The 15,727-nt window shown below is 37.0% G+C and overlaps 1 protein-coding gene across 4 annotated transcripts in view; it reads left to right on the top strand.

The window, feature by feature from the left end:
- Positions 1–14,960, top strand: part of LOC127161972 (protein inscuteable homolog) — a 42,739-nt gene extending 27,779 nt beyond the window's left edge. For 2 of the 4 annotated variants that reach the window (XM_051104752.1, XM_051104753.1), the window contains 8 exons: positions 327–440; positions 5,670–5,795; positions 7,397–7,568; positions 8,723–8,901; positions 10,000–10,066; positions 10,208–10,363; positions 10,793–10,869; positions 13,602–14,959. In XM_051104752.1, the coding sequence (XP_050960709.1) occupies positions 327–440; positions 5,670–5,795; positions 7,397–7,568; positions 8,723–8,901; positions 10,000–10,066; positions 10,208–10,363; positions 10,793–10,869; positions 13,602–13,730 (1,020 nt within the window). In that variant the 3' untranslated portion in view covers positions 13,731–14,959. Of the gene's footprint in view, positions 1–326; positions 441–5,669; positions 5,796–7,396; positions 7,569–8,722; positions 8,902–9,999; positions 10,067–10,207; positions 10,364–10,792; positions 10,870–13,601 lie in introns of all 4 variants that reach the window. The other 2 variants (XM_051104754.1, XM_051104751.1) reach the window with 2 other exon arrangements.
- The last annotated feature ends 767 nt before the right edge of the window (positions 14,961–15,727 follow it).

Below are 15,727 nucleotides of genomic sequence, written 5' to 3'. Positions count from 1 at the left end.
GTATTTTGTATTTTATTCACACAAACATCTTGAAATATAAAAATCTTGATGTCATTAGTATTAGTAGTAGTAATACTAGATAAGCCATTTTATTGGTTTGAAGTCAACTGTGTTGTCAATTTTTTAATGTAAATAGATGATGATGTTTTGCTGACAGCAGTTACAACAGAACATATAGATTTGTATTACAGTTATATTGAAACATGAAGTGAAATCTACTCCGGTCTACAGAATAAAACTAGAAACCTGTGTGACTGGGGTGATCCATTAGTGACATTTAATTCTCTCTCTCTCTCTTTTTTTTTTTTTTTTTTTTTTTTTTACAGATTTTGATTCATCAGATTGAGGATTCTGATAATGTTTTTGCCATCAGCACTGCCATCAGTAACCTGCTGTCTTTAACTCAGGATGGGCCACAGCTCTGCAGCATCATCGCTAAAGTACGAGAACACACACACGTTCTCTCTCTTACACACACAGTAGGATTTATGTCAGTAGGATAACTTTCCTTAGGCATAATAATTTTATACTCAGCTAATTATATATTCTATCCCCTAACCCTAATCCTGCATTTTTGCATTTTAATAACTAAAACTAATTATGTATGGAGTGCCGCCGTCCTGCAGAGTTTAACTCCAGCCCTAATCAAACACACCTGAACAAGCTAATCAAGGTCTTCAGAATTACTGGGGCTACAGGTGGGTGAGGTTTTTTCAGGGCTGGAGCTAAACTCTGAACCCCAGAACCGACGTTGCCTATTCCTGTGGCCCCACACTGTCAAATTTGTCATGATTTACTTCCTTTGTGGGGACAATTGGCCCACAGAATGTACAGTAGGTTAAACAAGTACACACACACTTTTACACTGTCCTGCTGTGGTCACGTGATCAGCTCTTTTGGAATCTGTGTCATCTTATATAATGTTTTCACTCCATTGCATTTGTTCACATTTTGTTTCTGTTTCACCAAATTTGAAATAAAATGCAAATTTGTTCCAGCTCAGCCGGATCAGATGGAGATCATATGTGGCTCATACCACACATTTGTTTCAGATGGATTCATGTCTGGGTTATTTCAGGGTACTAACTCTGTTTTCCAAGTCATTTCTTAGGGATTATTTGACTTGGTTTACTGAATCTGAGTCTGTTCTCAGTGGTCACTTCCCCTATATATTTATTATAGTTCAAACTGTAGATCTCCGTACATCGGCGTGGCTCTTACGACTCCGCACTGCTTGCTGCAACTGATGAGCAGCTTACCAGACCCTCTCGCTTTCCGGGAACCAATGATTCACCACTGGGACATTTGACGGTTCCCCATCCCAGAGGTGGCTGGTAACCAAGTGTGCATTGGAATGGTATCAATCTAGTCTCTTGTTTACAAAGAAAATTTTGTGCATAACTTAGCCCATGCTAGAAACCTTCTTCAACCTCATTGCACCAGGATTTTAGAACTCTAGTTGCTGCATTTTGGACCAGCTGGAGTTTGTTTATTAAGCGTGAAGAGCAACCACTCAATAAAACATTACAATAATCTAACTATGAGGGTCATGAATGCATATATTAACATTTCTGCATTTGACATTGAGAGCATAGGTCGTCATTATATAGATATTTTTGAGATAGAAAAATTGAGTTTTACAAATACTAGAAATGTGGTTTTCAAAGGAAAGATTGCTATCAAATAGCACACCCAACTAATGACGAAGACCTGACAGAGCAGCCATTAAGTGTTAGACAGTGTTCTGGGTTATTACATGCAGGTTCTTTGGTCCGATAATTAAAACCTTTTTTTTTTAAAGTTTAGCAGTAGGAAATTACAAGTCATCCAGTTCTTTATATCAGCTATGCATTCCATTCGTTTGGCAAATTGGTGTGCTTTGTCAGGCCACGAAGAAATACAGAGCTAGAGTACCATGAAGATAACATTGAAAGCTACCACCAGGTTTCCTGATGATATCTCCCGAAGGTAATATGTAAAGCGCGAAAAGCAATTGTCCTAGTACTGAACCTTGAGGTACTCCATACTGCACTTGTGAGCAATATGAATCTGGTGGTCAGATACGTATGATTTGAACCATGCCAATGCACTTTCACTAATGCCAACATAATTTTTTTAAGTCTGTTCAAGAGAATGTTGTGGTCAACAGTGTCAAACGCAGCACTAAGAGCCGGTAGCACTAACAGAGAGATACAACCACGATCAGACGATAAGAGTAGATCATTTGTAACTCTAATGAGAGCAGTCTCAGTACTATGGTACGGTCTAAAACCTCACAGATACCATTTTTCTCCAAGAAGGAACATAATTGTGATGATACTACCTTTTCTGGTATCTTAAAGGGAGATTCAAGATCAGTCTGTAATTAACTAATTCTTTAGGGCCAAGTTGTTTGTTTTTTAATGAGAGACTTCATAGCAGCCAGTTTGAAGGTTTTGGGGACATATCCTAATGATGATGACGAATTAATAATATTCAGAAGAGGATCTATGAGATCTGGAAGCAAGTCTTTTAATAGCCTAGATGGAATAAGGTCTAGCATACAAGTTGTTGGTTTAGATGCTTTAACAATGTTATACAGTTCTTCCTCTCCTATAGTAGAGAATGAGTGGAATTGTTCCCCAGGAGATCTATAGCGCACTATCTGATGTGATACTGTAGCTGACGGCTGCATGTTTACAATTTTATCTCTAACAGTATCGATTTTGGAAGTAAAAGGGTTTAAAAAGTCAAAGTTACTTTATTATTCCTCCATAGCTTGCTGTTCAGGAATAGAAATTGATGAGAATTTTCCTCTGTCCAGCAGGCACACAATGTCATAAGACAGTGACATTTGGTTAAATTTCAGTTGTGATGTCGGGTGACCAAAATTCTGTGTCAATTTAATGTCTGTTGTCAGCATTAATTCAATATCTAATACCGACGTCAGCTGACTTTTGATTGTTGTTTTAGTTTGTGTAACCAAAATCCAACGTAAAGTAAACGTCAAATTGACGTCAAATACTGAAGTCAACCTGATTTTCATTCTCAACCAAAATGTGACGTCTGTCCGATGTTGGGGTGCAGCGTTAGCCTGAGGTTATATTGACGTCCAGTGCCTACTAGGTGGGCACTGGTTCACCAGTAATTAGGTTGATGGCACAGTTCCATTTTCTATGAGGTGGTAGTTGTGAGACTCGTTTGTAGAAGAAGACACCATGAAAGTGGGGCATATCAGGCCCACAGATTGTTTGTTCAATGGGCTTTCAATGGATGTGGAACACAGCGTTAAGACTACTGGACTTGGTCTTTTCGACAGAATGGTTTGCCAGTTGGATGAAATATTCAGAAGTCCAGGGATTCTGTTCTTAAGCTTAAGCTTCTGACAGAGCGTCCCTGAAATTAAGTTGCTGACTGACCGGGAGTCGAGTAAAGTGGTGACTCTGAAAGAGACGTCAGAACAGTGAGCACAAAAGTGGTAGTCAAGGGTTTACTAATTACTGAAGGCAAGGAAACAGTAGTCACTACTGGTAGTGGTGGTCATATGGGACACTCAGGTTGGTTCCTAGAGCAGGCTGGTGGAGAGACAGAGATGACTGAAGCTTGCTATTCCTGACAGCTCGTCATGCGACAGGAGAGACGGATTGAGAGCTGGATGAATTGTTCAAGCCTCATGATATTGTTGTAAGCCACTAGTTGCAGCTGCAGTGCAGAGTTCAGAGTTCAGCCCGTGACGATACGCAGTATGCAGTGCTGCTTCGTTTCGTCCACTTGCAGGGTCCTGAAGTTCATGTTAGTACTCTGGTGATTTTGACAGCTGAATGAGTGAGGGAGAGCCGGCGTGATCGTGACAGTACTATAACAGGCATATCTGAGCTTGTGATTCCAGTAAGACATTGGCGAAGGTTTCATCTGACAGTGCGGTTCTGACACTAGTGTGCTCTGGAGGGGGTTCTTTATTTAACTCTGATGACAGTGATGGCGCAGCCTCATGTCCATTAGTTGTCCGATAAGGTTTTACTGGTGTGTGCGTGTTCGTGTTTCTAATCAGATCGATACTGTCCCGTCCCATTAGCGTGCCGCATTGATCACAGTGGCTTGTTTTCTGGCTCTCTGCCTTAGCTACATTACGCTCCTGTTAGAGAAATGACTACCGGCTGTTTACCGCTGGCATCTGAATTCATCTTTCACTTCCGTCTGCTGCAGTGCAGTAATGCAATAGATACAGCATGTTAAAGATCTGTCAGCGCTTTTGCTTCTCACTTTCTGTTTAATCTCCACTCATTCTTCTAGTTTTAGATCATGCTTTTGGTTTCACGATTCACATATTAATCATCACAGTTCGAAAGCTGAGAAAAACATAATTTTTAAAATTAATTAATAAACAATTCATCAATATAACGTCAGGTTGACGTTGGACCCCAGCGTCGGACAGACATTGCATTTTGGTTGAGAATAAAAATCGGATAGACGTCAGTATTTGGCATCAATTTGACATTGACTTAATGCTGGATTTTTGTTACACAATATAATTAACGCCATTATATTGTTCATTCAGATAGATTTGAACGAGAGCACAAGAGGTGGGATTTATCGCATGAACCGACCCGCATGACAACAGCCCTGATCTCTCTCTAAATGACAATATTGTAAAGTGACATAACGTCTTAGTGAACAACATCTTTAAAAAAATGTTTGCCGTTGGTGTCAAAGCTGAATTGTTAGCAGCCAGAAATATTTCTTATTATCATCACTGATGAAAATAGTTGCATTGTAACATTAAGTTAGCATTTATTTTAAATAGATTTTTTTGTAACATTATAAAGGATATTAGTGTCACTTTTGTTCAATTTTATGTCTTTTTAACTAGTGTATACAAATAAACAGTCCTAAAAACATACCTAAAACCAACTAGCTAATAATAATGATAACATTATAAACATAAGAACATCAAACCATTTGATGTCATGATTATTGTTAAAGAAAATGAGCTAATAATAAAAAATGATTAGCATATAATAGCTAATAAAAAAAATATAATTTCTAACATGAATGTACTTACTACTGTAGCACACAAAAAACAGTCAATAGCTCATTTGTATTAACTATGGCATTGTATTGTTTGAAAGACGAAAAAAGTTGCAATTTCAAAATTCTGACGGTGACGCACAGATAAAGTTTTTGTCCAAAATGAGTTTTTGAGTGCTAATATCCACTAAACCCAGAGACAGAGCAGACTGATGGGCATGAGAAAGCTGGAGCTAATGTGTTCACGTGAATATCCTGCAGATTGAGGCTCTCTAGCGCGGCATCGCATGGCCTCAGGATGACGTGCTGTGTTGCCCACATAATTAAGCTTATTCACATAATGACAGTGGTTAGCTCGTCTCGCAGTCATTTTCTCTGTAGTGGTGACGGATTTCTATCATCCACAGTTCTTGGTTAAACATTTCTGAGAACAGAACAATAACATACTCACACACACACACACACACCTGATTTACCCGATGTACCCACTCACATATGGAAACACAAGAACATAGTGAGTTATATTGCTTTGTATTGAGTTTTTAAGTCATGAAAACAACACATATCTACTCAATTGTTACTGAAGGTCGTTTTTTCCTCACCAGATTATGAATTGATGTTTGAATGCGTTCATTAAAGCGGACAGTTTGTGTGCTCCACAGGAGGGAGCTGTAGTGGCCCTTCTGAAGATCTGCCGGCAGGACTGCTTCAGTACTCTGTATGCGCACGCGTTGAGGACCGTGGCTTCTATCTGTTGTGTCGAAGAGGGCATCAGCCAGCTGGAAAAGGTATCAGTTTCTCAGCACGCACATTAAAAGGACCCAGATGTGTGCAGCTGAATCTGAGTGAGCTAAGAAAGCAAAATCTCTTGTTTGTTATATGTAAGTGTATTCAAGCCTTTAGATTCATTTTTGCAGATGCTAAGTAAACTGAACATTTCACATTACAACATTACAGTCTGTAAATGTGGAAAGTCTAGAACCACATCAAAACGATATCTAAACAGATTCAGAGACGTTTCTGGCCAAGAATATTATGTTTCTGAGGTATGGCATATATGCTTATAGGTCTAAACACGGAAAAAGAAAGATAATAAACTACTGCAGTAAACAGGAGAGGTTGTTTTCCCGTTGTGACAGCAGGTGTAAGTAATGCAGTGATGCTGGTTGTTACATATAGATAGATTTATATATATAGGTTGAGCTGCTTTTTATGTTTTAGTAGAAAGCAGGGATGACTGTGAAAATTATAACATTTTCCCTCAAACCATGATTATTGGAGTCAACTAGTAAACATTAATCTAAATAAGAAAATAAAACATATGGAAATAAATAAATAAATAAATGCTTAAATGTATTAAACATTATTCAGATAGTAGGCAACATTTCACATTTTACTTTAGTTTTCTTTTAGTTCACTAAAATAAATAAAGCTAAAACTGGAACAAAAAAAATAAATAAAAATAAATAAAATAATGACAACAACTAAACTAAACTAAACAGTGGTTTAAAATCTGTCCCAGATCCACATTTTCTTCCTGTTTTTGACACGCATTTCCTCCGGCTTTTCATTAAGACATGAGCAGCGCAACATTTTCTGTAATATTGCTGCCAAGAGCCAAAAATAATACAAAACATATGTAACTAGAATGCATAACTGTTTAAAGTGAATTTCACAGAAAGACTTTTTTTTTTTTTTAGTAAATTGTAATTATGTGTTTGTGTCTCTTTTAAAAAAATACAAATATATTTTGCAAGTAGGTAGAGGACTGCACTGTGCTTACAGATAAGGTGATATGGCGATACATTAGTGATACTGTGGTTGTGATAGGCTACATAGTATTATCTTCTGGTGAGTAAAGTGCATTTCATAGTTTGTACAACAGCGCCACTGTGTGGTAATGTATTATATAACCAAACAGCATTGTGACACTGCACAGATTACTGTAAACCCTATTACTGTCAGTTCAGAAACACCAGGAGTCTGATTCAGTTTGATCTCTGGAGGGCCTGAGGGGAAACAAACAAACAAACAAACAAAAAACAAAACAATGTGCTCCCATATACTGCATACAGTTTATTCATATACTGAGACATTATATATTGCTCTCATATACTCTGTGAGGATGAGCAGTCATATACTGCTGTAGACTTCACAATATGCCATTGTACAAGTTTCATACTACTTTATGCATAAAATAACTAAAATATACTGCATATACTATAATGTATCGATTTATTGAAAGTCTTATAAAGTACCATGTAATAAGCTCTCAAAGGCTATAATATTTAAGCTCTAATATATATAGTGATCCCTAGCTTTATTATAGCTTAGCAAGTCACATGACCAATCCACAGAGTGTGATGTGTTGATGTGGTGTGTAACTCAGGTGGATGGCATCCTGTGTCTGGCAGACATCTTAACAGATGGCACGTGTGCAGAGGCGACCCGAGCGGAGGCCGCGGCGGTGATGGCTCAGATCACCTCGCCCCATCACACCTCCACGCAGCACCTCGCCAGCTTCCTGGAGAGCATGCAAGACATCGTCACAGCCCTCATCAGTGAGTTCACGCAGCGTAGCACACGTGCACGAGTTGAGAAAATACAATGCCTTATAAACCAGGGGTAGACCACTCCGCTCCTGGCGGGCCACGTTCCTGCAGACTTCAGTTGTTGTTTTCAAGTAATCCTGAACACCTTGAGTGAGTGTGATCAGAGCTCAGCTGTGCAGGATGGCTGCCCTCCAGGAGCAGGATCAGCTACCACTGACATACACAAATGTTCTTCTGAAAAACACACCAAACAGAGACAGACATGTATCTGCAGAAGTGCTTGAGGTGTGTCATTGTTGCAGGCACTTCACTGACTTCGTGAAAAATTTTGAATGGAGATTTTCAACCTGCAGTGAACAACTGTGGCCATCTTGTGGTCAAAACGATGAATAACACCTATCAATCTGCTGCAGTTCTGCAACTGAGTTAAAGGCATGAAAGTCACTGTCAAAATGATGAAGTGATTAAATGATTCAAAGCTCAGTACTATAGACGTCGAGGGATATTTGTCAAAATATAAACTTATTGGCATCGGTCGACAGTAGAGCCCTTTGCCTAAACCTTTCTTACTTGCAGTCGTCGATTCCAAAAACAGAAAAAAAAAAAAAAAAAGCCAGAGGTAAGTTCGCCAACTCACAGTATGTTCAAAGACGGCAGCGACGTCCCTTCCTGAATCATCTGCCGTGTCCTGTCACGGTCAACGAGGTCGTCCCTGAACGCTCTGAGCTCCTTGTCACACCATTAAGGCCATCGATCTCTCAGTGCTTTCTTTTAATCTCATCCTTGTGGTTCAGATAATATTAATATTATATTTATATAACATATGGATTCAGCTTTCTTTCGTTTTTGAGTTTCACCATGACTTCAGGCTTCAGGTTCATTTTTACATTTTTGATTTGGCAGGTTAACATGAGGTTTAACATATTCACATTCATGTTTTTTGTTTGTTTGTTTTTTGCGCCTTTTAAAGAATTTCTGCTCTAGAGAAATACCCGCCACAAATTGCGTTGGGAATTCTGATTCTTTTCAGTGAGCCAGCTCTAAGTCAGATGAATACTTTAAAGCTGCCGCTTGTCAAATCACAAGCAAGCTTCTCATTTTAAAGGAGTTTACCAATCAGTGTGCAATTTTTTCACCCATTCATTGTGCGTGTGTGTCTGCAGATCTGTGTGAGAGCGCTTCCTGTGGTGAAGTGTTTCTGTTGGCCTCAGCAGCACTGGCAAACATCACATTCTTTGATAGCATGGCATGTGAAATCCTGCTGCAGCTCAACGCTGTTCACATCCTGCTACAGGCCTGCAAAGACCGTCAACGAGTCGACACGCCGTACTCCAAAGACCAGGTACTGATCTAGGGGTTGTACGGACACATAAATAGACCCCATATGTGACCCTGGACCGCAAAACCGGTCTTAATTAAAAAAAGTGGGCCTTTATGGTTATGGTTTTGTGGTCCAGGGTCACATATTTGAAATTACAGTGTGCACTACTTTAATTTTGCATGTTTGTAGTTACTGTTTACAGATCCATTCCTCTTGCATTTGTTCTTATTTATGTACTTAAATTTACATTTTCCCATACATATGTGCAACATTTAGTGCAAAAAGAGTTTAGTTATGTAATTTAGATTTACCATTTCCTACACTAGACTTAATGTCAGTTAAAAACATATTTTTTACACTTTGTAATTAATATAAAAATGTGTTACCAAAATTGCAGTCCCAAGTATCCTACCCACAGGTCTAAATGCATTCAGGAAAAACAGCATTTAAATGCTTGGACATGTTAAACTTATCTGCTCATTTGTTGTAATACATTTTAATCTTAACTTTGCAACTGATAAGTGTGGTTTTATTTTACACATTAGATCTAGTATAGAAAATGGCAAATGTAAATGATATAATTGAATTTGCATTTTGCGCTAAATGTTGCACATATGGTATGGAAAAATGTACGTTTAAATACAGAAATACATTTCCATTTTACATATGACCTGAAGAAATGGCCTGAAATGGGGGGTACTAACTAGAAACCAACTAATAAGCAAAGGAAATACAGGCAAACAGACACAGAGAACACAAGACACAGTGACAAAACAACAACAACAACAACAAAACAGTACTCTACAAAAAAACTCTAACTTCTTGTTATTATGTTGATATTTTAAAATGTGTTTCTGTTTGGGTCCATATCATCATCACACCAAGTTTTGGGTTTGTTTTGGATCTTTTTTCTGTTTTTTTGCATTGCAAGGGCAAAAACTTCTTTTCTGTTCATCAGAAGAGGCAAGTCTTACAGGTTTGGAATGACACGTATTGACAAGTATTTTGTCCCTCTTTAACTCTAAACTCTCTAAATTGTAGTGTTGCAGTCTTCTTATCTGCATGCAGGATTTGTTTCCCCAGAATCACAGTAATGACACAGTGCTTCATTCCCTGTAGGTTGTGACAATCCTTGCAAATCTGTCTGTTCTGGAGCAGTGCACTGCAGATGTTCTAGAGGAGAAGGGTATGCAAGCATAACGTCCCCAGTTGAACTATTCAAAGCCAAATATTTAGTGCCTTCTTACTATTCCTGTTCATTACAGTGCAAATGCATCATTTCAGAGTCACATATAATGTCTCGGGGCGTTGTGAATGTTTAATGTAGGTATCGAGCAGCTGCTGGTGCTGCTGAACGAGAAGCCGTCGTCCTCCAGCGCGTCTGAGAGTGCTGCGTGCGAGCGGGTTCAACAGAAAGCTGCCGTCACACTGGCCCGTCTCAGCCGTGACCCGCTTGTTGCTCAGACGGCCATACAGCTCAAGGGTACAAGAGAATATGTAACTGGCTTTACAGTGCAGCTCAAAACAACTTTATCTGACTTCATCATCCGAACACAACTCGTATTTAGCCTCAAAAGGGATTTTGGCACCTTAAGATGTGTTTAAGATGTGTTTACATTAGATCTCAAAATTTAAATAAGCAGGTGTCAAAATGCAAATTACCTCACCTTTTTGTTTTCTTAACTAGACTGGATGTCTAAAGTTCACACAGACGTCCTAACTGAGGAACCACAGGTGTAAATAAAATAGTGCACATACTAGACAAGAGAAATAACTTCTTCTTTTTTTTTTTTTTTTTTACTTTTAATATCTTTAAAATGAACATAATATTTAAAGCTGTGACATGATATTTAAGTTTGAGTTAGACCGTCTCCAGTAAAAACAGTGACCCTTTTGTTTTTCTTTTCCTCAGCTGTTCCTCGCCTCATCGAGTTGTGTCGGTCACCAGCGGAAAGGAACAACAGCGATTCAGTACTTGTGGCCTGCCTGGTAACTAAAGTTAAAAAATAATGCATTTGTTTAAAACTGTGTAATGAGCAGAAATATCTCTTCTCTTTTGCTTTTTAAATATACAAATATATTTGAATATACCTGCATTTACAGTCTTGGTAGTTAGCTGTGGTCAAAATCTAGCAGGCCACAGAGTTCAGGAGACATTTAAGCCTAGTATCTTAGTGATCTTAGTATCGTTGTTGGCCCCTAAATATTAACATAACCATATGCTATAAAATCAAATTTGTAGAATATGTGTTGTAGGTCACACTTTATAATACGTATACACTAACAAAGTTCTTACAATGTTCATTACCAAAGTTAATTCACAGTTTATAAACTATCGTTAATACACAAACAGACTCTACACTAATAGTGAGTTCTTCAGTCGTTATCACTGTAATTACCGCAGTTATTGTTGTTGTTAAGCTCATAGTAAAGGAATTATTAATTGGTGATAAGCAGTGACTAGTAGTTCTTCATAGGTGAAATGGTTTTTATACTGCACAAACTGTATATTCTATCCCCCAAACCTACACTGTAAAAAAATCCTGTTATTAACACAAAACCAAAACCAGGCTCAGGTTCACTTTATTTATACCCATAGGTAGATTAGGTTTGCAGTGTTATGAGTTCTCACATCTTTCACATTTCAGAGACCCACAGACATTAAACATCATATGATACCAACATACTGATGCTTGGTCAGGACCCCTTTGGCGTCACTTCTTGATGCTTCTTGAGGAACTCACTATTTGTATAGAGATTATTAATGCAATTTATAAACTATGGATTAACTACGGATTTCTTTGTTAGCGTATAATTACACTCTTAAAAATAAAGGAACTTTAAAAGGTTCTTCGCAACGATGTCATAGAGGAACCATTTTTGGTTCCACAAAGAACCATTCAGTCAAAGTACCATCCATTTCTTACCTTTTTATAGTCTGAAGAACCTTGCTTTGCCACAAAGAACCTTTAGTGAAACAGAAAGGTTCTTCAGATGTGAAAGGTTCATTATTGAACCATTTAGACAAAAAAAAAAAAAGGTTCTTCTATGGCATTGGGAAGCACCTTTATTTTTGAGAGTGTATGAAGTGTTTCCATCTTCACAGTAAAATCCCCAGAGTAAAATCAACTCTATTCAGAGAACATTTGGTCCCTCTCTAAATAGAGTTAAATTAACACTGAAGCAGAGTTAAAGTTAATGAGATAATGAAGTGATCAATTAAAAGGTGATTGAGCATTAGTGATGAACACCTGCTGTTAACAAGCAGAATCAATAAAGAAAAAAGAAACACAAGAACTACAACTGATTTCAGACACAGATTAAATCAACTGAAATAAAATAAGTGATTAAATCCCTCAAGATCTCAGCAGATGATGATTAAACAACTCCACAAACAGCAGCAGCACCTTCACTCATTACTAACCAGACTGACTTTATTACTGTCACACGTCTACAGAAGATCTTATTGAGATTTACAGAGGAGCAAAAGTTGGTTTTAGTGGTTAAAATGATGCCACCATCATGGAGATCAGCATTTGTTTTAGTTTAGCTCTTGACCCTTCAGTTTTTGGGTTAGATCTCTGTTAAACTGTACATGTGATGTTGTAAAGTAGAGTGGTCAGTGTTTTACATTAAACACGTTTTAATTGATTTTATATGTTGAGATGTTTATTGTGAGATGATTTGACTACGTCCAAGATACGTTTTTCTCAATTTATGCATTTGAATAACCATAATCAGCCCCATGAAACTTGAGCAGTCAAAACAAAGAAAACAAAAAACTAGAATGTAGTAATGAAAAATTATTTTAGATTCATGTAAAGCATAAGTAAACACTGCTATTATTCAGAGACACACAGACATCGAGTACCAGTATATGAATCTCAACAATGGTGACAATCAACAAAATGCTTCATGCTGCAATGCATGCTGGGTAACAACATAGTAAAAACTCCCATCATGCGCTGCAGTATGAATAATTATTGTCACCACTGTTGAGGATCATGTGATAAGTGTTCATGTCTAAACTCCTGAGCCAATGCACCTCTTTTTTTCAAAATTGAAGCTTTATGGTGGTGATTGTTTAATAGGACCTTTTTTCAGCAATATGCCCATCAATGAACCAAAGAGAAAGATCGCTTTCACACAAATGAGCTATAAGCCGAAAACATAAAACAATCTGTTGCTTCAAACATTTGATTCTGCAATACACAAATGTTTGCTGTGAAACAATATTATAATTGCTTAGAAGCTAAATTATTGTAAGTTATTAAAAGGGTCAAGAGACAAACTAAAGCAAACCTTGACCACAATTATGGTGGCATCATGTTTTTTTTTTTTTTTCATTATTATTATTACAATTAAGCCAGTCTGCTTAGTAATGAGTGAAGCTGGTGATGCTGTTTGTGGAGTTGTTTAATCAGATCTTGAGAGATTTAATATCTTTTATTTCAGTTGATTTAAAATGTGGCTGAAATCAGTTGTAGTTCTTGTGTTTCTCTTTTCTTCAGTGATTCTGTTTGTTAACAGCAGGTGTTCATCACTAATGCACAATCACCTTTTAATTGATCACTTAATTATCTCATTAACTTTAACGCTGCTTCAGTGTTAATTTAACTCTATTTAGAGAGGGACCAAATGTTCTCTGAATAGAGTTAATTTTACTCTGTGAATTTTACTGTGTTGTACCGTCATTATTATATCATTCGTGTCATTGACAGGCGGCTTTGAGGAGGCTTGCGGCTGAATGTCCGGACAGTATTGGGCCCACTGACCATCAACAGCTGATTAAGCCCAGACTGGTGGACTCGTTCCTCTTGTGCTCCAACATGGAGGAAAGCTTCGTCTGAGGGGCAGATTTTGTGCAATTTTCTCAATGTATTTATTTGTTACCAAAACAAATCACCTTGGCTGATCTGTATGTTTTTGTATACAACCTCCAGCCATCTGGTAGAAATGTAACATGAATCATGCATGACTGAAAGTATTATTGACATCAGTCAGGGATAAGAAAGAACATACGCAGTACAACGGTATCCACAAAATGAAAACTCATAATCATGCTGCAACTGTGCTTGAAGATCTAAACGTTTTAAATGTATCACTGTGTACATTTCCTATTCAAATGAATGTAATGGATGTTTGATAATACACGTCGGTTCAGCCTATTATATAATGCTGAAAAGTATTTCAGTAATTAGGCAAATAAGCATGTATCAAATAAAACAAAATTATATCGAAAGTGGGTCTATGCATAATGCCAATTAGAAATATTGCACAAAGGTCTGGAGAATAATGAACTAAAATAAAGGTGTGTCTACACTGTAAAAAAGAAAGAAAGAAATTTAAAAAAAAAAATGGTGAAATGCATGGCCAAACATTTACCATCAATGGAAATAATGGATCATTTTTAAGATTTAATTTTTAATTTTTATCAGAAGTGACTGCTAAACAAAAACTGTAAAAATAAGCTAAAATATCTTAATCTTTCTTTCACATTTCACAGAAAACTCTGTCATTTTATAGATATTCTCTGTAGAATGTAAATCTAATGGGAGAAATTAACCTTTCCGAAGCCTCGAATCAGCTGAACCAATTGCCCAGAAAAATGATTCACTGTTTCAAACAGCACAGGCTGCTGACGCAACAAAAACTCAGGCCAAAAGACGCATAAAAACAGCTTTAACGAACCCACTGCAAGTGTTTTCTTGAAAGCAGAACACATTAAATGCAATTAAAATGATTAAATATGAAGTGTCTGTATAACACGTGTGTGTGTTTTTTTGAATAATTGTTCATTTTCAGGGTTGCTTGCCAGAAAGAGACTATTAACTTCTACTCATCCTTTAAATTACCCAAACATCTCATTAAAAGAAAAAAAAAAAGGCTATTGGCTAAGAAGAAATAGTAACCATAGATTTAAAAGTTTGAGACAGTTATGACGTAAAAAAGCCTTGTTTACTGAAATTCCGTGACTTTGGCGGTTTGACGCAAGCTCCGAAAAAGGCCAAGGCCAAAAATGGCTAAACACTAAGCTTTTAGTGCTCTTAACCACTGTCCCACCACACTGCAAAGAAAACCAAGACATGGCTTGATAATAAGTAGATCACACTCCGGGCCACATTTATGCATACATATTTATGTTCATACAAATAATTTAATAAATGCTGAAAGTTAACACATGTAAATGAACCAAACAGGCGATGCACCCATAACTGTTAAAACATTAAAAAACAAACAAAATAAAGAAATAAAATAAAAAATAGGCAAACTGTTACAATTCTGTAAAATATTTAACATGCTTCATTGTTATATAATGTACAGCTTTGTGAACATTACATAACACTTTTCGAATTCTCTGAAATTCTGTGTAGGTTTCAATAGTGGTCAGAGAATACGAACAAACCATTCGACGAACGTCTTTGCACAATATTGGCTTGATATTGGTGAATGTAAGTGATTAGAGTTTCTGGAAGCCTAACCAAGGCTTGTAAATGTTTTTGTATATGTAAAATGAGACGTTACAATAGATATTATGAAATGTTCTTCTTCTTTTTTTTTTTTAGACGGCTAAAGAAACTGAAACAATTTCATGACATCCCAACATAATTTAACATCAGTCCCTCCAAAGAACACATCAGAAATCTCAGAAGAGAAATGGCTATAATAATAATAATAATAATAATAATAGTTTCATCAGGTTAATTGTTAAAAATGTATTAATACCTAGTTTTCCACTACAAAATAATTTAGCTGAATTATTTTAGAAAATAATATATAACAATTCATACAATGCCATGACGGTTTTCCTTATAGAATCAATACCTGTGGGATGGCAGAACTCCCA

The sequence above is a fragment of the Labeo rohita genome, unplaced genomic scaffold (assembly GCF_022985175.1).
Source record: "Labeo rohita strain BAU-BD-2019 unplaced genomic scaffold, IGBB_LRoh.1.0 scaffold_79, whole genome shotgun sequence".
Taxonomy (NCBI): domain Eukaryota; kingdom Metazoa; phylum Chordata; class Actinopteri; order Cypriniformes; family Cyprinidae; genus Labeo; species Labeo rohita.
The sequence above is the reverse complement of the archived record's forward strand: the minus strand, read 5'-3'. Positions and strand labels throughout refer to the sequence as shown.